The sequence below is a fragment of the Vitis riparia genome, chromosome 14, assembly GCF_004353265.1.
Source record: "Vitis riparia cultivar Riparia Gloire de Montpellier isolate 1030 chromosome 14, EGFV_Vit.rip_1.0, whole genome shotgun sequence".
NCBI lineage: Eukaryota > Viridiplantae > Streptophyta > Magnoliopsida > Vitales > Vitaceae > Vitis > Vitis riparia.
This window is the reverse complement of record NC_048444.1, coordinates 8,138,171-8,159,458: the sequence shown is the minus strand read 5'-3', so window position 1 is coordinate 8,159,458 and position 21,288 is coordinate 8,138,171. Positions and strand designations below refer to the sequence as shown.

The following is a 21,288-nucleotide window of genomic DNA, read 5'->3' as shown; positions in this document are numbered from 1 at the left end:
TTCTCTAATGTTTGTAGAACAAAAGTATGTTGAGAAGTCTAAACTATTTTTAATATGTTTTTAATATTTTAAATTTTTTTTTAAAATAAAGATATTTGAATGTAATATAATTTTTATTTTAAATATTATAAATAATATATATTTTACATTATTTTTTAAATTTATTTTATAAATTAAATATAAACATAATATTACATAATATATCTCATGGAATATAATACCTAATGTATAGAATATAATATCCAGTAGAACTTGGACTTTTCAAATATATCTTAATTCTTAATTTATATCGGATGTCTTTTTTTATTTTTACCATTTCCATTTCATTGTAATTAATTTTGTTAAACATTTTTTAATTACTAATTTTGGAATATATTTAATTAAATTACCAAAATGCTATAAAGTTTATAAACTTTGGGAATATGAATTTATGTTATAAAATCGAAAATAAATTTTATACCTTTTTGGTTAAAATAAATATTTTTTTATTAAAATCTAATATTAATTTATATTTTTTGTAAATTTTATTTACATAATGATTCCTTTTATTACATCACAAATAAATTTGAAAAATATAAATTATATTTTTGAATTACATTTCTATTTTACTTGTTGTGGTCCTTTGATATTGAATTAATTAGTACGGGATCAATTATTGTTTATTTACCTTAAATGGCAAAAGGAATTCTATACAAACTTAGAATTTGCACGGTAATAGTTTTTTAAAACAATTCTTAAAAATAGTTTTGAAGAACTATTTTTTAAAATCGTTCTCTAATGTTTGTAGAACAAAAGCATATTCTGAAGCCTAAAATATTTTTAATATGTTTTTAATATTTTAAAAATAATTTTTTTAAAATAAAGATATTTGAATGTAATATAATTTTTATTTTAAATATTATAAATAATATATACTTTACATTATTTTTTAAATTTATTTTATAAATTAAATATAAACATAATATAACATAATATATCGCATGGAATATATTACCTAATATATAGAATATCATATCCAGTAGAACTTGAACTTTTCAAATATATCTTAATTCTTAATTTATATCGGAGGTCTTTTTTTGTTTTTACCATTTCCATTTCATTGTAATTAATTTTGTTAAACATTTTTTAATTACTAATTTTGGAATATATTTAATTAAATTACCAAAATGCTATAACGTTTATAAACTTTGGGAATATGAATTTATGTTATAAAATTGAAAATAAATTTTATACCTTTTTGGTTAAAATAAATATTTTTTTATTAAAATCTAATATTAATTTATATTTTTTGTAAATTTTATTTACATAATAATTCCTTTTATTACATCACAAATAAATTTGAAAAATATAAATGATATTTTTGAATTACATTTCTATTTTGCTTGTTGTGGTCCTTTGATATTGTATTAATTAGTACGGGATCAATTATTGTTTATTTACCTTAAATGGCAAAAGGAATTCTATACAAACATAGAGTTTACACGGTAATAGTTTTTTATTTTTTAAAATCGTTCTCTAATGTTTGTAGAACAAAAGTATGTTGAGAAGTCTAAAATATTTTTAATATGTTTTTAATATTTTAAATTTTTTTTAAAATAAAGATATTTGAATGTAATATAATTTTTATTTTAAATATTATAAATAATATATATTTTACATTATTTTTTAAATTTATTTTATAAATTAAATATAAACATAATATTACATAATATATCTCATGGAATATAATACCTAATATATAGAATATAATATCCAGTAGAACTTGGACTTTTCAAATATATCTTAATTCTTAATTTATATCGGATGTCTTTTTTTATTTTTACCATTTCCATTTCATTGTAATTAATTTTGTTAAACATTTTTTAATTACTAATTTTGGAATATATTTAATTAAATTACCAAAATGCTATAAAGTTTATAAACTTTGGGAATATGAATTTTAGTTATAAAATTGAGAATAAATTTTATACCTTTTATGTTAAAATAAATATTTTTTTTTATTAAAATCTAATATTAATTTATATTTTTTGTAAATTTTATTTACATAATAGTTCCTTTTATTACATCACAAATAAATTTGAAAAATATAAATTATATTTTTGAATTACATTTCTATTTTGCTTATTGTGGTCCTTTGATATTGTATTAATTAGTATGAGATCGATTATTGTTTATTTATTTAAAATGGCAAAAGGAATTCTATAAAAACTTAGGGTTTACTCGGTAATAGTTTTTGAAAACAATTCTTAAAAATAGTTTTTAAGAACTATTTTTTAAAATCGTTCTCTAATGTTTGTAGAACAAAAGTATGTTGAGAAGCTTAAAATATTTTTAATATGTTTTTAATATTTTAAAAGTAATTTTTTTTTAAATAAAGATATTTGAATGTAACATAATTTTTATTTTAAATATTATAAATAATAAATATTTTACATTAATTTTTAAATTTATTTTATAAATTAAATATAAACATAATATAACATAATATATCTCATGAAATATATTACCTAATATATAGAATATCATATCCAACAAAACTTGGACTTTTCAAATATATCTTAATTCTTAATTTATATTGGAGGTCTTTTTTTTTGTTTTTACCATTTCCATTTCATTGTAATTAATTTTGTTAAACATTTTTTAATTACTAATTTTGGAATATATTTAATTAAATTACCAAAATGCTATAAAGTTTATAAACTTTGGGAATATGAATTTTAGTTATAAAATTGAAAATAAATTTTATACCTTTTTGGTTAAAAGAAATATTTTTTTATATTAAAATCTAATATTAATTTATATTTTTTGTAAATTTTATTTATATAATAATTCCTTTTATTACATGACAAATAAAGTTGAAAAATATAAATTATATTTTTGAATTACATTTCTATTTTGCTTGTTGTGGTTCTTTGATATTGTATTAATTAGTATGGGATCCATTATTGTTTATTTACTTTAAATGGCAAAAGGAATTCTATACAAACTTAGAGTTTACTCGGTAATAGTTTTTTAAAACAATTCTTAAAAATAGTTTTTAAGAACTATTTTTTAAAATCGTTCTCTAATGTTTGTAGAACAAAAGCATATTCAGAAGCCTAAAATATTTTTAATATGTTTTTAATATTTTAAAAATAATTTTTTTAAAATAAAGATATTTGAATATAATATAATTTTTATTTTAAATATTATAAATAATACATATTTTACATTATTTTTAAAATTTATTTTATAAATTAAATATAAATATAATATTACATAATATATCTCATGAAATATATTACCTAATATATAGAATATCATATCCAGTAGAACTTGGACTTTTCAAATATATCTTAATTCTTAATTTATATCGGAGGTCTTTTTTTGTTTTTACCATTTCCATTTCATTGTAATTAATTTATTAAACATTTTTTAATTACTAATTTTGGAATATATTTAATTAAATTACCAAAATGCTATAAAGTTTATAAACTTTGGGAATATGAATTTTAGTTATAAAATTGAAAATAAATTTTATACCTTTTTGGTTAAAATAAATATTTTTTTATTAAAATCTAAAATTAATTTATATTTTTTGTAAATTTTATTTATATAATAATTCTGTTTATTACATCACAAATAAATTTGAAAAATATAAATTATATTTTTGAATTACATTTCTATTTTACTTGTTGTGGTCCTTTGATATTGTATTAATTAGTATGGGATCAATTATTGTTTATTTACTTTAAATGGCAAAAGGAATTCTATACAAATTTAGAGTTTACTCTGTAATAGTTTTTTAAAACAATTCTTAAAATAGTTTTTAAGAACTATTTTTGAAAATCGTTCTCTAATGTTTGCAGAACAAAAGTATGTTGAGAAGCCTAAAATATTTTTAATATGTTTTTAATATTTTAAAAATAATTTTTTTTAAATAAAGATATTTCAATGTAATATAATTTTTATTTTTAATATTATAAATAATATATATTTTACATTATTTTTAAAATTTATTTTATAAATTAAATATAAACTTAATATTACATAATATATCTCATGGAATATATTACCTAATATATAGAATATCATATCCAGTAGAACTTGGACTTTTCAAATATATCTTAATTCTTAATTTATATTGGAGGTCTTTTTTTGTTTTTACCATTTCCATTTCATTGTAATTAATTTTGTTAAACATTTTTTAATTACTAATTTTGGAATATATTTAATTAAATTACCAAAATGCTATAAAGTTTATAAACTTTGGGAATATGAATTTTAGTTATAAAATTGAAAATATATTTTATACCTGTTTGGTCAAAATAAATATTTTTTTTAATTAAAATCTAATATTAATTTATATTTTTTGTAAATTTTATTTACATAATAATTCCTTTTATTACATCACAAATAAATTTGAAAAATATAAATTATATTTTTGAATTACATTTCTATTTTGCTTGTTGTGGTCATTTGATATTGTATTAATTAGTATGAGATCAATTATTGTTTATTTACCTTAAATGGCAAAAGGAATTCTATACAAACTTAGAGTTTTCTCGGTAATAGTTTTTTAAAACAATTCTTAAAAATAGTTTTTAAGAACTATTTTTTAAAATCGTTCTCTAATGTTTGTAGAACAAAAGCATGTTGAGAAGTCTAAAATATTTTTAATATGTTTTTAATATTTAATTTTTTTTTAAATAAAGATATTTGAATGTAATATAATTTTTATTTTAAATATTATAAATAATATATATTTTACATTATTTTTTAAATTTATTTTAGAAATTAAATATAAACATAATATAACATAATATATCTCATGGAATATATTACCTAATATATAGAATATCATATCCAGTAGAACTTGGACTTTTCAAATATATCTTAATTCTTAATTTATATTGGAGGTCTTTTTTTGTTTTTACCATTTCCATTTCATTGTAATTAATTTTGTTAAACATTTTTTAATTACTAATTTTGGAATATATTTAATTAAATTACCAAAATGCTATAAAGTTTATAAACTTTGGGAATATGAATTTTAGTTGTAAAATTGAAAATAAATTTTATACCTTTTTGGTTAAAATAAATATTTTTTTTATTAAAATCTAATATTAATTTATATTTTTTGTAAATTTTATTTATATAATAATTCCTTTTATTACATCACAAATAAATTTGAAAAATATAAATTATATTTTTGAATTACATTTCTATTTTGCTTGTTGTGGTCCTTTGATATTGTACTAATTAGTATGAGATCGATTATTGTTTATTTAGTTTAAATGGCAAAAGGAATTCTATACAAACTTAGAGTTTACTCGGTAATAGTTTTTTAAAACAATTCTTAAAAATAGTTTTTAAGAACTATTTTTTAAAATCGTTCTGTAATGTTTATAGAACAAAAGTATGTTGAGAAGCTTAAAATATTTTTAATATTTTAAAAATAATTTTTTTATCTAGTGTTTTATTTTTACTCATTCTGCTTATTTATAGAATTATTTCTTAAAACAACTCTCAGAAAACAAGTGAAAACAACATAAAATAACTAAAATATATTATTTGTAAATTATTAGAACAGAAAATAGTTTTTTTTGTTATCAAATGTGTTTTTTGTTATAGAGAACAAAAAATTGTTCTAAAAAATAATTCCCAAACGAACCTTTATTATGTATTTTATATCATTTGCATAATATATATTTATCATACTAAATTTTATATTAGTAATCCATCTTATAATTAAGCTAATATTTTTCCTTATTTTTTTATTTGAAGGTAAAGAAAATTAAATAGGGCTAGTTTGCTTATTAGAAAACTTGAAACAAAGAAAACTAAGGAGAAAAAGAAAAATAAGTTTTTTTAAAAAATATATAAATTTTTTTATGGAAAAAATAGAGAAACAAAATTAAATTTATGAATAATATGCTCCTATTTTGTAATTGTTTTTTAAAACAATTTTTGAAAATTGTTTTTGATGTTTTATAAAATAAAAAAATTGAAATATTTTTAACTTGTTTTAATATTTTTAAAATAATTTTTATATTTAATGTTTTATTTTTTATTATTTTACATGTTTATATAATTATTTTTTAAAAGTAAACTTCAAATTTTCTCGTAACCCAACGCGTTTTAAAGAACTTAAAGAAGTTGGCAAACAAATAGTATGTTTTGTCTAAATTTTGACCACAATTTTCAAAGAAAAATAGAAAAGAAAATCTTTTAACTTTTTACCCTTTCTTTTTGTATAGTATTTCTCTCTTAATCTTTTTTCCTGATATTAAAAAATAATAAGAAAAAACATTTCTTTAACACTTCTCAAATTTCTTTAAGGGAAAAAAATAAAGAAAAAAATTATAAGGAAATAAAAAGGTTTTTTCTTGTTTCAATATGAATGGAAAATTTGAAGGGAAAGAAAATTAAATTATTGAACAATAAACTCTTTTCTTTCTCCACAATTTCGTAGTATTTGTTTTTAATGATTTCCAAACATTAAAAAAGGAAAAAAAAAATAACTTTTTAATTTTTTTTCCTTTCCCAAACTCAGTCTAAAGTGGTGAAAACCTTGAGGAGTTGTGATGTGATGTATGTGTGGGAGTCAAACCATGAAATATGACTGTATGGATCAGAATAGATGCAGATTTATTTTTAATAGGGCATGTGACTCATGAATGAAGACCTTTTCTCAATAGTACGGTAATTTAAAAAAATTATTCTTAAATTATTATAGTAGAAGAAGTTATTACAAATATATAATAGTTTTTGCCACCTAGGAGAGATAGTATACGAATAAATTTTTTTTTTAACCAAAATCATCTTTTCAAAATACGATTTTATTTTCATTTAAAAAATAAATAAAAATTCAAAAGGGAAATCGTCTTTTGAAGAAACGAGTTCTCATGAAAAAAATTTAATATTTTTTTTTTAAAAAACATCCCAAATTATAATCCCAAATTATAAAAAAAAAAAAAAAAAAAAATCCTCAAGGGAACTCATCTTTTCATGAATTTTTTTTTTTTATAAAAAATCCCAAATTAAAAAAAATAAATAAAAATCCTCAAGGGAACTCGTCTCTTCAAGAGACTAGTTCCCATGAAAAAAAATTAATATATTTTTTTTAAAAAAATCCCAAATTATAAAATAATAAAAAATGGGAAATCGTCTCTTCAAGAGACGAAGAGATGATTTTCCATTAAAAAAATTAATATTTTTTTTAAAAATCAATATTTTTTTTTTAAAAAAATCCCAAATTATAAAAAAAAAATTTGAAAAATCGTCTCTTGAAAAGATGATTTCCTTTGAGGATTTTTTTTTTTTTTTTTTAATTTGGGATTTTTTTTAAAAGATATTATTTTTTTCATGGGAACTTGTCTCTTCAAGAGACGATTTCCCTTGGGGATTTTTTTTTTTTTTTTTATAATTTTTAATAAATATTAAAAAAAGATTAATTTTTTTTAATGGGAAATCATCTCTTCAAGAGATGATTTCTCTTTTGAATTTTTATTTATTTTTTAAATGGAAATAAAATCATCTTTTGAAAAGACGATTTTGGTTATAAAAAAATTTATCCGTTCACCCTCTCTCCTAGGTGGCAAAAACTATCATATATTTGTAATAAATTCTTTTACTACAATAATTTAAGAATAATTTTTTTAAATTACCGTGAGAAAAGTCCTATGAATGAATATGTAAGGTGGAAAAAATTTAAAGTTCTTCAGCATAATAATTATGCATAGTCATAAAGTCAAGATAGATTCAGTTCTACCCCTTTATTTCAAATTGGAAGAATTTATATTAAAAATGTATTTAACAAGGTTTCAACAGAAAAGTCATAAAATCACTCAAAAGTAATATGATATAATAGAAAGTGAAACCACTCACAATAAAAGACATGGAAGAATTGTTGTTTAGAATAAATGATTGGGGTTGAATTCATCAATCACACATATTTCAGCTCTCTCACCCAAGACCAATTGTAACGACTTGCACTTAATCATGTGGATATTGTCCCCCTTATATTTAAAGAGTTTTTACAACTTTAAAATGCATTTATAAGATTAAGAAGAGTTCATATATATATATATATATATATATATTTCCTGTATATACAATGTCCTCATTGTATCCTATGAGATTGCACGGCTAAACAAACAAATACCTTTTATAGGACCAAACAAACCTCTACATCAAGATCAATGATTGATTTTGATATCATTAGCAATGACTTATACTTAACCATGTAGATATTGTTCATTTTGAACTCAAAGAGTTTTTATCAATGTTTTAAAAACCGGACCGGACCGGCCGGTCCGACCGGTCCAACCGTCGACCGGTCACCATTCCGGTCCGATCCGGTCATTTGGACCGGATGGAGATCGAACCGGGGTTGAACCGCTCGAACCGGCGGTTCAACCGGTGAACCGAACGAATCGGCCGGTTCCAAGAGAACCGGTCTATTCAAATAATTTTAATTTTTTTAAAAAAAAAAACAAAATAAAAACACTACCCTTTCATTGTAAGTATGAAAGGAAGGATTGCATGTTGGGCCTGTCTTATGACACAGCCCACATGCCCACTCCAATTGCTATAGGCTTTTTTTTGAGCCCACAAGACAAGACCATGCCAATTCAATGCTGAGGAAGGCTTTTATAGGAGTCATTTGACTCCTTGTTTCTCTCACTTTCCGATGTGGGATTGCTAAATATCAATGAAAAAAAACATAACAAAACTCCACCTAGAGGATTTGAACCTTGGACCAATCTTTTACCATAGTCCACCGAAGGCACCACTCGGCTACATGCGTTTTATTAACAAATATGCCAAACAAAACAATATATATTACATTTTAAATTTTTTTAAAATATTAAATAAAAATAATATAATATTTTAAAAATTATGAAATTAGTTTAAATTTTCATTTTTTTATATATTCACATTTAAATATTATACATATTTCGTTTAATAAAATTTAAAATATTAATATGATTTAATTTGATAATATCAAATATATAAAATAATATTATTGATGTTTAATTTATTCATATATATTTTAAAATTTTTATAATTATTTTTAATTTTAATAATATATAAATTATATATTTATGACGTCACCGGTTCAATAGCGGTTCGATAGCGGTTCGACCGCCGGTCCGACCAGTGAACCGTGAACCGGTAACTTTTCCGGTTCAATCACCGGTCCGGTTCTGAAAACATTGGTTTTTATGACTTTAAAACGTATCTATAAGATTAAAAGGAGTTCATGCATATATAAAATTCAGAACTTTTTTTCCTATTCAATGCGAAATATCACACCAAGAGAGTGCTTGGTAAAATTAAGACTTATTACTTCACGACTTAAATTAACTTTCAAGTTAAATCATACTTAAATTATTCACTTAAAACTTATCATTTAATTCTTACTTTAAGTATTAAAGTTGCTTGATAAAATTAACTTAAAACTTATTTTAAATCATCGAATTGACATATTTATCCTTACAAATTATAATTAGGGCAAAAGAAATCATGAAATAATAGAAAAGATCAAAGAAGTAATTAGAACAAATAAAAATAAAAAAATAAAATAAGTGTAGACCCTCAATTTTGTCCCTCGACACTGGCATTTATCCTTTGGGCGTTGCCTGCACCCATCATTCTCATATGGCACCACTAGGGCCCCTTTTGGGCTTAGTCGGTGTCCGAGCCTTGTGTGGGCTTGTCTGTGGTCCATTGTGGTGCGTATGTGGTTCATTTTGGAGGGTCATCGTGGCCATTTTCCTAGTCGTTCACATCACCCTATAGGAAGGAAGTGGGGTCATCCCGATGTTTTAGCTTAGTTGGAGTTTATAGGGGCATGTTGAGGTTCGGAGTACTCGGGCTTGTTTCGATCATAGCTCCCTCATCCGAACTCGGAATTACGTACCGCCTTTTTTCATGGATTCCTTACTCTTCCAGAAACATTCTATCAAATTTTCAAGATTTTTTACAACCGGTTCGACCGGTTGGCATCCGGTTCACCGAGTCAGCTGGTGTAGAACACTGATTTTTGGTAATTATTTTGATCATATCTCCCTTTTCCGAACTCGGAATTGCGTACCGCTTTTTTTCATGGATTCCTCACTCTTCCAGGAACATTCTATAAAATTTTCAAGATTTTTTGCAACCGGTTCAACCGGTTGACACCCGGTTCAGCCGGTTCATCGAGTCAGTTGGTGTAAAACACTGATTTTGGTAATTTTGGGACCCAAATCCTACATGGATCAGGCCCATAAGCTCCAGATCGGTTTTGGGCAATGTTGTGGGCCCATTTTGGGCCTTGGTTTGGGTTCCTTGCAGCCCACCACGAATTCATATGGATTCTTGGTGGTGAAGCAAGCTGAAAACTAAAGGGAGTGAGTTGGCCTCGTAAGTGCAAGAGAAATAATGGGGGGTGTGGTTCCCATGCTGATGGAGGGGATTTCGGTGCTGAAGGGGAAGGACCCAGGATGCTCAAATGCTGAGAGGGGTATGAGTATAAAAGGTGAGAGGATAGGAGAGCAAATGACCTTTTGGCATTTTGAAGAGAGGGGATATTTTGTTGGTGAGAAAAACAGAGGGTGAGGAGCATCTTCTGAGTTGAGAGTGTGGAGGAAAGCTACAGCATCTCGGCTTCTGGAAGTCATCATCAGCGTACATGGATCATATTTGGCGGAGATTCTGAGGTAAGTATGCTGAACTTTTTTTTACCTACAGGTCATCTTCATCGTCTTCGTATGCTTTTTCTTCTTTCTCATCCTCTTTTATTTCCTTTGATGTGAAGATTGTATTGTTTGGGTGTGGATAATAAAGGCTACACATGTTTGTTGTTGATTGGTTATGAATGGTTGAGGATTACAATTGAGGATGATTGTTTTCCTGATGTGTTAGAATCACGTTTAGGCTCAAGTTTAATTCATTCATCGTTTTCAATTTTGCACCATGGTTGGTTGATTCTGTCAGTCATGAGGAATACCTGACCTTGCTTTGTTTGGTTCTCACTCATCCGGGCTCGGAATTGAGAACCGTTTCTTCTGTTTGATTCCTTATTCATTTAGGAACTTTCTGACCAAATTTGGGATTTTTTATCAACCGGATGGACCAGTTGGAAACCGGTTCAACCGGTTCAGTACCATAGTTGGTTGATTCTGTTAGTCACGAGGAACACCTGACCTTACTTTATTTGGTTTTCACTCATCCGGGCTCGAAATTGAGAACCGTTTCTTTTGTTTGATTCCTTATTTATTTAGGAACTTTCTGACCAAATTTGGGATTTTTTATCAACCGGATGGACCAGTTGGAAACCGGTTCAACCGGTTCAGCACCATAGTTGGCTGACTCTGTCAGTCACGAGGAACACCTGACCTTGCTTTGTTTGGTTCTCACTCATCTGGGCTCGGAATTGAGAACCGTTTCTTCTGTTTGATTCCTTATTCATTTAGGAACTTTCTAACCAAATTTGGGATTTTTTATCAATCGGATGAACTAGTTGGAAACCGGTTCAATCGGTTCAGCACCATAGTTGGTTGATTCTGTCAGTTACGAGAAACACCTGACCTTGTTTTTTTTTATTCTCACTCATCTGGGCTCGGAATTGAGAACCGTTTCTTTTGTTTGATTCCTTATTTATTTAGGAGTCTTCTAAAAAATTTGGGAACTTTTTCTTAACAGGTTGTACCAGTTGAGAACTGGTTCAACCTATTCTGCAAGAGGACTTTGGGCAGCCCTCAATTTTGGATTTTTTCAAGCCCGTATCCATTGGGGCTCAAACCCATTTGCTATGGGGCACTTGTGAGCCATCTTGAAGGTTTAAGTCAGTGTTTGATTTCAATTAGTGTGGGCCCATTTTGAGGTTATGGGCGGTGTGGTCTAGGTAAGTCTAGTTTGATTTGTATGACATTTGGGGAGTCCATTACCTGATTTCAACCAGTTTTCTTCCTTTTTGGCACAAAATTTGATGTTTGATTCTGAATACATTTTGCGTGACTGACTCACCCTCTGCTGTAGCACATGGCTAGGGACCACAGGTATGCATCGTTGGTTTTGATTGTTGAATCATATGCATGCATGGTGCTTAATCCTGAATGTTTGTTACATGTTTATCTGTGTTTGGTTGACCTTTTATGCAACGCATGGCTAGGGACCACAGGTACGCACCCATTGTTTTGGTTGGTTGAATTTATATGCATGTCAAATAGCAATTAGGATTGTGTGATTTATGATATCTATTTAGCCTAGGGTTTCATCTTTGACCCATATGCTCCCACATACCCAATTCATTAGTAGAGACCGAGTTCCGAGCCTAGAGGGGTGCTACCTCGCATGAGGTACCTTCCCAATGGGTAACCTGATCCCCGGGCCCAGAATCTAGTTTTCGCAGATCGCTTTTTCCGTACTAGGGTCATTAGGGGTTTTTGTTCTTACTTAATTTTCCCCATTTTAAAAATAAAAATAAAAAGTAAGTGGCGACTCCATACAACACCGTTCCTCACCAGGGGGCGGGTTTTTCAAAACTGGAAAACTCAACTTTTTCATTCCTTCTTTTCTTTTAAAAGCGAGTCGCGTCGGTCCAATGGATCGGGTGAGGGTCCACAATAAGGATGTGAGTTTAAGAATAAACTAATTATTTTACTTATTACTTAAAGTTATAATATTAAATTATTTTACCAAACATATATAATTTATTTAATAATCTAAATTAAGTTATTAAGTTATTTTCCCAAACACTAAAAACAATTAAAAATAGGACAAAAGAAAGTCACTTATTCCCATTGGATTTTTTTTTAAAGAAAATTATAATTAAAAAATAATTATTTAAAATTTAAATACTAAGATATGAAAATTTTGGGTACTTGTTTTATTTATTTTTTATTTTCTTTTATCTCAACTCCTCTTTTAAAAAGAGTTCACTTTCTATATTAAATTGCTATAATTTTAAAATTATTCTTGATAGACCAACTTTTTTTTTTCAAAGATATTTTAAAATTTTTCACTACCCTGCAAAAAGCCCGATTCCCATCTGCAGTTGGTGAGCTTCAAACCTTTAACTAATGCCCCTACTCAGAAGCTCATGCTTTCAGCTTAAGGTATGTCTGAACAATTCCTATCATCTCGCTTCCTGAGAAACGCCCAAGACACCCTCTCGCAGCCGCAACCTCACCGAATCCTGAAACCGAGTCACCACTGAAAGCATGTTTACTTTTCTTCCATCATTTCCAAATCTTCTGTTTGATCTTCACCCCCCTTGATGGTTGGAAGAGGGAATGGTTCAAGTGAAGTTTTCATGATGACGGCTTCTCCACCCATGGCACCAACAAAGTTTTTCAACCGACACATTGCAAATGGGACAGCTGTCCTATAGCTGTGTCTACAGCTTCCATTGCTTTGACTTTGAAAATTCTTGCCTTGTCATGGCCTGCAATCATCAATAGCCTTTGATAACAACAATCAAGAAGAATGTCACGTTAACATCAAAGAAAAAACGTGAATCTATTATCTTACAGATACGGAAGATCATGAATTTGACTGTCAGCCCCCATAGATATCTTTTCTATTGAACACATGACAGGCTGGGAAACCAGGTAAAATATTCAAGCAACCCACGATCATAGACCTTCAATTTTACCATCTTCTCTTTAGATTGTGAAAATTTTCCTAAATTGGTTCAGGATCATTGATCATAGTTTTGAATCTTGTAATAGGTTTTTGAGTTGGTTCATTCATTGTTAAATTTGCCACAAGTCCTGTTTCTCGGTGCTTCAGTGCACAAAGTTTGATCTGCGGCTCATACCCAAGTTGGTCATTTCTCAGGCTGGACAATGTTGATGGGAGGAAATTTTGTTAAACGAAAAACAAGTCAGGCAAGAGAAAAAACAAAAAGATCTGAAACTCAGGAGTTCACACCTTAATGTGGAGAAACCCAAAATCATAGCCATCTGTTCGGCCGGTTTGTGCTCATCCTCCCCTGGTACAAATACACTAGGGCAAGACTGCAAAGGAGCTGATAGTGCTTTAGCTATGGCAGTTGCTTTAGAAGTCAGAAGTGTTCAATAGTCTCCAGTTGCTCCAGGAGCTTCTAGGATATCAATACTAAGTATAAGCCCAGGCCAGCTATAATTTTAGTGGGAGCTACCATGCATGGCCATAATCCATGTGTCTTTTCAAATGGAGGAACCTGCAAAAAATATGTTCCAAAAAATAAATAAACCAAAAATGCACTGCAAGATTCAACTAGCTTTATACTAAAAAATAAAATTAAAAAAAAAAAAGAATATGCTTAATAGAACATATTCGATGCAGTTTTCACCCGCAAGATAAACACTTCTTTGCAAATTTCAAGCTTATCATTGTCAGTTGAGGACATCTCATGCCTACTGTAACCTTGCTTTCTTGTTATATCTCACATGAAATATAATTATTTACACAGAATATCACCAAAAAGGGAGGATGTGAGGAAGTTGAAAGATTTAGACAGTACAGAGAGTCCAATCTTTACTGGAAAATTGATCCTTTATGTCCAGAAAGTTCTGAGAATTCACCCTCGTCCAATTTTAAAAGTGTACCGAAAGCTATCCAGAATGTTACCAGGTGCTACTTCTAGGTTAAAATGCTTCTGTGAGAAATTTTTACCCTCTCTTCTAAATTTCAAAGCATATATTTGTAAATCTAAAGATAAAAAGCCCAACAGTAGACACATAAGTAGTACTGCTATCTAATGGTAGCTGAGAAAAGTGCATGCCAATTGGTTAAAATGCTCGCAGCTTGATTGGCCTGAGTGATACAACATTTGGAAAAAGAACAATGAGACATCATTTAAGGATTGAGACAACAGACCTCAACGCGGATACCACAACCCCATAAAAGGACAACATTGGCAATGTTCTTTCCTTCTGCTGCCCGTTTTGCAATCAAAGGGTGAGAAACAAGAATTCATGATATCTCCTTTGGACAATTCATTAAAAACTGCAGCTGTGTGCTTTGCTTCATAAGTATCATCTAGAGCTGTAGCTTGCAAAAGCAAACGGTTATCCTTTAATGGGTCTGTTCCTGATATATTTCCACATAAATTTGGTCCTTTCACAACCACTCCACATCAATGCTCTGTTGCATACCTGTGTAGAACATGATTTTGTTTTAAATGCCACCTATATTATCTCTAAATTAATAGGCTTTAAGTTCAGCCTAAAAACCCATCTAATTTTACTTGACATATGCGACTCTATAGAAACTTGGACACAGGATGCACTCTTAAAAGCAAACAATGTAGAGGAAGCTAGGCCAACCAAACTTAATCTTTTTCTTGATAGACTTGCTCATTCATAAAGACTTGCTCAAAAAAGTGACAGGAATTTTAAGTTCTCTAGAACCTTTTATGTGACACAAAGTTCTCATAAAATTTTTACAGTTCTGAGGATGTTCAATCAAACAATAGAACTGCATGTAACAGAAAATCTGCACCTGACTCTGACTTCGTATTGAGGAAAGATGGCAGCTTCATTCTGTCCAGTGCAGCACAGAGGGTGGACCCTTCTTCTTCAAAATGCCTGTCAACCCTTCTACTGGTGACTATTCCGGTCTTCTCATCTAAGGTTGCAAAGTTCGACTGTAGATAAAAGAAGGCAGAGGGGTGGTCATAAGATGGAATAACTAAAAATGACAAAGAACTTTAGAACAGTCTTTTTCTTCAAAAAAATAAAAATAAAAGAAAGAAAAATTCATAATAACAGGGCAATAGCAACTGCGCAAGAAATAGAAGACTGCAATACACGCAACTGTGCACTTGTGCACACACATGCATATGTGTGCTTCTGTATGTTGGATATAAATATGTTATGTATGTGTTCAGGTATGTATGAATGTATTAACAAACTCATCATCAAAATTGGAGCATAACAGGAAGTGGAATTCTTCAAGAGAAATGAAAATAAAAATTGTCATTCATGAAATCCTAATAGTGATCCTACATCTTAATTTGGGATGTTGGTTGTTATTTTCAGTGGAAGCCATTTTCTTCAGAATGCCCATACTTGGTGGAGGATTTGTGCCTTCAAATGCTAAGTCTAGTATGGAGCAATTCAATTTTCTTGGAACATCACAACTGTACCTATCTTGTGCCAATATGGTAGAATCTTGTGGGGGACCAGAGGTCCAGCTAATCAGAGAATGTGAAATCAATTAGTTATGATTTCATACTTTATAGGTGAACACCATCTCATGCATAATATATAGCCTACTGAAACAAATAAATTCTAGTTAAGTTCTTTTACCGCACCAGCAGAAAAGAAGAGATAGCAGCAGCATGCTAAGTGAACGATCTGCCTTGTCAGCAACAAATATGCACAAATCTATGTAACATTCATGCAGAAAAAAACACATGTAAACACTGGGTTGTTCTATAGAAACCAATCAAAAAAATAATATAGAAGCAGAAGTAGAATGATAAATCCTTTGGTGTGCCTCCCTAGTAAGGCAAAAGACAGTATGAATAATTCAAAGATCGAATCTTGATAAAAATGTATAAACTCTTAAGCAGATTATGCCCTCCTACTATTGGAGGCATTTTGAAAAGATATCAACCTGCTCCAGATGAACCAGAGGAGAATTGAGTTAAAAATCAGTATTTTGTGCTTCAAATTCTCAAAAGAATCTGAGCACGTTGTCTTATTGATGAAAATAAAAATAAATATAAGAAGAAGAAGATGAAGAGTTCAGGAGCATCTTTAATGTGACTTTCTTGGTGGCATGCCTTCCTTGGAAAACTTGGAGCACCTTTAATGTGAGTTTCTTGGTAGCATGCCTCACTTAGAAAACTCAGATAGGTTAGGGTTGGTGATATATATTCCATTGAGAATTCATCATAAAGGCATTGTCATGTCAAGGTCCCATAGCCAATCTATAACCAGTTAACTCTTATGACCACTGTGACTTTTCATGATAGGAAAGCTAAATTCCATAAGAAGCTCAAATTTATTCAATATCCAGTTGGCACAGAATGCATTTCAAAATTTTCTCTTAAAGAATCATTTTTAGTGTAATGAATAGGATTTCAGCTATAACTAATAGATGGGGAACACAGTTGAGCCCATAGATAAGTCTTGACTCAGGTTGGGATTGTAAATGTTGGAGGCAATTGCAAATCTCCCACACTTAATACTTGGTTTAAAACCTTCACTACACAAGGATTCTGGTTTCTATTTCATTGATCTTGTGAGGCATTAGTGATTCAGTATCAAAGCTTGTTGATCCTTAAGGGTAAATTTTACTTTAGTAAACAAGTTAAAGAGTGTTTTTACAAACATATATCAGGATCTTCCAGACTCAAAAGATCATTAGCACTCATTTTTGTATTAACTCAAGATTAGATGTCCACATTCATGAGTCCAAACCATCCATTTAATCAGAAGACCAATCAGAATTTCTTGAATTCTATTTTTCTACATAAAATAGACATGAAAATAATAGAAGTGGGATAGAAGGTCACAATACTGAAAATTCTTTACCATACACCACATTTTCTGATACTTGGATGCCATATTCTACCTAATGTATACTTGGTTAAAAAAGAAATTATAAAGCCTTCTAAATATGAGCATGAAAAAGGAGAAAAAAAAAAAAACAAGAATAAATATCCACCTTGAATGCAATATCACCAGTTGACATTGCAAATCCAGCACCCATGGACTCAAATGCACCTCACCCCGGTAATATATTCTTGGGTCATAACCCAATAAAGAAAGGTGTGCAGTGTCACTTCCACAACCCAAGCCTACTTCAACAGGATCCATGAGACCATAAATTCCGGCAGATGCAATGGCATCTAAATTTGGTATTTTGGCTGCTTCCAGAAGAGTCTCCCAACCTTGGCAAAGACACATCTCCTACCCCATCAATCAGCACAAATGCCACTCTTGTCTTAGGCTTGATTGCACTATCCATGCTTCTACATGCTATCTGTAGCTGCCCCTACTCTTTTACAATAACAAGTAACCAACCTCAATCTAATATTGCAAGACCAGCCCATCCTACTCCTGCAATCTGAAAAAAGAAGAAAAAAAATGTCACAATGACCGAATCCTCGTACACTAAACTATCTAGACATTGGAAGCATCTCTTTGATCACAACTAGTAAACAAATTCGGGCCAACTCAGGTGGAAAATCCAGATAAATGAGAAAGGAATTGCAGGTTAAAATTGTAAAAATCTTTCATATTAATATTTTCATTAATTTAACTAAAAATTTGGACAAAATGATTAGAAATTTTGAGAATATCGTATTGGCAAAAGTGATACATAAATTAGGAAGTTTCCTGATAAATTTCCATTCCGAGTCAAGAAATTCGATCTGTCAGTTTGGGAATTGGAAATTATTTTAGATGCTTAAGAGAACATATCAGTAATGGAAACGCAAATCAAAATAATTTCCAAATAAAAAACAAAAATAAAAAAGGGGTTTAGGGTTTACAGACAATGAACCAAGAATCGGTAAAATTGGAAATGTAAAATGATTGATTCTGAGAAGCATGAATGTTACCTGTAAGATGCATCAGCTGTGATTTTTAGTGCATTCAGACTGTGAAAAAGGTGAAGAAGAGGTAGGGTTTTGCAAGACTTCTCCAGGGTTTCATTTGGTCTCAATTTCGTAATGTAGTAAAAAACACATTCATCGGTAATCACTAATCACCATCACCATCTGGATTCTCTGCAATTCAACCATGGGGAAACGCAAAAAGCAGACGGAGGTTCCCTGAATGGGCCGAGAGGTTGCCTAAGGCCCAAAATCCGGCCCGGCCAAAATAACATTTCTATTTCTCGTAAATTAGGGTCCAAACCAAATGTATTCACTATCAATAATAAGAAAATTTAAAGCTACTTATTAAGGAAAATTCTAGGATATTAATTTGTTGCTTATCAAATTTGTAATTTCAATCATTGAAAGTAAAGTATATGGTAAAATTTAGGGTTATTTGAATAAAAATAATGAAATAATCCCGTAATTTTTAGATAATTTACTTTCTAAGTTTAAATATTAAAAAAATTGAATTTACAAATTTGAAATCATTTCATCTTTTCAATCAAATATTTTTAAAATTTGCCTCGTTAAATAAATGAAATCAAATACAAATAAATGGATAGAAGTATAAAATAATTAAATCAATATATAAAATAATGATATATAAATTAAGTACAAAACAATAAAACATATACGACGTGACGTTTATGTATTTTATGTAGATAAAAATATTTTCTTTATGTAAAAGAATTGGTGATCTGATGTAAATGGATGACAGACATGGGTGCATACGTTGAATCATGGGTGGTCTATGTGGCAAGATGACATGGCATTTGATATTATCAATTAAAATGAATAACTTTACATATAATGATTAAGGTATAAGATATTATGAAAATATGGGTGATTGGAATTTATGAAAATATCAAGAAATGTTGGAAGCAAATTTCGATAAAATATATTAGTAAAAAGTATATCTTATTATTTAATATAAAGGTCATAGATGTAATTTTTAGTCATAAAAAATAATCTTTATGCAAAAGTATTAAAATTTATTATCCAAAAATCAAATAAAAAATAAAAATTAACACCCATTAAAAAAAAATTAATGTTGATGTAAAAGATACCAGTCAAAATAAATAAGATGAATTGAAGAGTTACAAATAAAAAATTAGATTAAATTAAACCCTCAAAAAATAATTTTAAGATGAAGAAAAGAGTTAACAATTAAAATAAAAATAAAATTTAGGACATGTTTGGTAATAGTTTTTGAAAACAATTATGAAACTTTTATTTTTGTAAAACAAAAGTTTGATTAAAAACCTAAAATATTTTTAAAAATAATTTTTATATCTAATATTTTATTTTTAACAATTCTACATGTTTATAAAATTATTTCTTAAAACAGTCATTATAAAATAAATAAAAATAAAATAAATAATTAAAAAATGTATCTAAAAATATTATGTTCTCTATTTTTTAAAACAAAAAACATAAAACAATTTTCTATTATTAAACATGTTTTTTTTTTATTTGAAGAATAAAAATCTATTCTTAAAAACCCTTAAACTTCCTCAAAAAAGAATAATTTTAAAACAAAGAGAAAGTTATGATTTAACATTTTGATTTTATAAAATAATTTTTTTATTTAATAAAATATCATAAGTGTAATTTTTAATTTAGCCAAAAAAGAACTTATATATATATATATATATATATATATATATATATATATATATATATATATATATATATATATATATATATATTTATTTATTATTATTATTTTTTTTATTACATCTCATCTCAATTTTCTCAAATGTTTTGTGTTATATACTGCCTGCTTTCACATATTTATTCCCTTTTGTTTTGTTGATTGATAAGGTTGAGTCTTGGCCTCTCTTCTTGGTGTATATATGAAAACATTGTCTTTATCATAAATTTGGACTTGGATTGTCACAATGCAACACAAAGAGTAGAGGCAGAAGATAACTAATAAGAAATTAATGAATTAATTGAGCTGAGACCTCCATGAGAGAGTCAGAGAGCTCTCATCTTTGTTCAGAAAACAGACCAAAAACCTTGCTCAAAGAACACACAGATCACTAGTGTGCCCAGGAAGAAAAAGAAGGATAACAGCAAAAGAAAGAAATGGAGGCATGGAGGTTGAGAGAAGTATCAGCTTCACTTGTTCATTCCAGTTGCATCCTTGGCAGCTTCAACAGCCCCTTCTGCCTTAGCCTTCATTTGCTGACCAGCCTGCACATATATATCATTCAATTCATTCATAAAGTTGAAAAAAAAAAAACCCAACTTCTAGTGGATTTTGAACAGAAGCATTTTTTCATAGGTTTTCAGGTTAATTTGGGGTACATCTTGGCATGACTCCTTGGCAGATTTGCAAGCATCGCCGGCCTTGTCCATCATCTTCTCAGTCTTGGCCTGAAACAAACACAACAGTACACATCACCATTCTCAAGAACTTGCAGAATGGAGAGTCTCAGAAGTCAGAAAAGCTAATTAAGGCGAAGCGCACCTGGACTTCGCCCTTGGCCTCCCCAGCTTTGTAGCTCGTCTTGGAACTGTCCATTTCTCTGGTTAGTTACTTGGGAACACACTTGATATCTCTCAACTTTGATGATGACTACCTTCTCCTTACTCTGGGGATTTATAGTTTTTCAAACCAGTCCATCTCCCTGACAAGTGTAGCAGTTTCACGGGCGCCCTCATGCCCTTTTTTTTGGGCGTTTGAACAGGAGATATCTGGATGAGATTCACCA

General features: G+C 28.6%; 1 protein-coding gene and 1 pseudogene across 1 annotated transcript; both read right to left on the bottom strand.

The window, feature by feature from the left end:
- Positions 1-12,862: 12,862 nt before the first annotated feature.
- Positions 12,863-18,703, bottom strand: LOC117929841 (annotated as a pseudogene).
- A 1,781-nt stretch (positions 18,704-20,484) lies between these two features.
- On the bottom strand, positions 20,485-21,138 carry LOC117931375 (stress-induced protein KIN2-like). The gene is made up of 3 exons (XM_034852349.1): positions 21,045-21,138; positions 20,882-20,950; positions 20,485-20,767 (listed from the first exon to the last, which is right to left on the bottom strand). Exons 1-3 carry the CDS (start codon positions 21,096-21,098, stop codon positions 20,693-20,695), a joined length of 198 nt encoding a protein of 65 aa, XP_034708240.1. The 5' UTR covers positions 21,099-21,138; the 3' UTR covers positions 20,485-20,692.
- Positions 21,139-21,288: the final 150 nt, after the last annotated feature.

Bases quoted from the DNA above. Each gene is read 5' to 3' on its own strand.
- LOC117931375 (XM_034852349.1), bottom strand. From the start codon at position 21,098: ATGGACAGTTCCAAGACGAGCTACAAAGCTGGGGAGGCCAAGGGCGAA. The intron at 20,951-21,044 runs GTGCGCTTCGCC...TGTTTGTTTCAG, and splicing joins AGGCCAAGGGCGAAGTCCAG to GCCAAGACTGAGAAGATGAT. The intron at 20,768-20,881 runs GTACCCCAAATT...ATATATGTGCAG, and splicing joins CCAAGGAGTCATGCCAAGAT to GCTGGTCAGCAAATGAAGGC.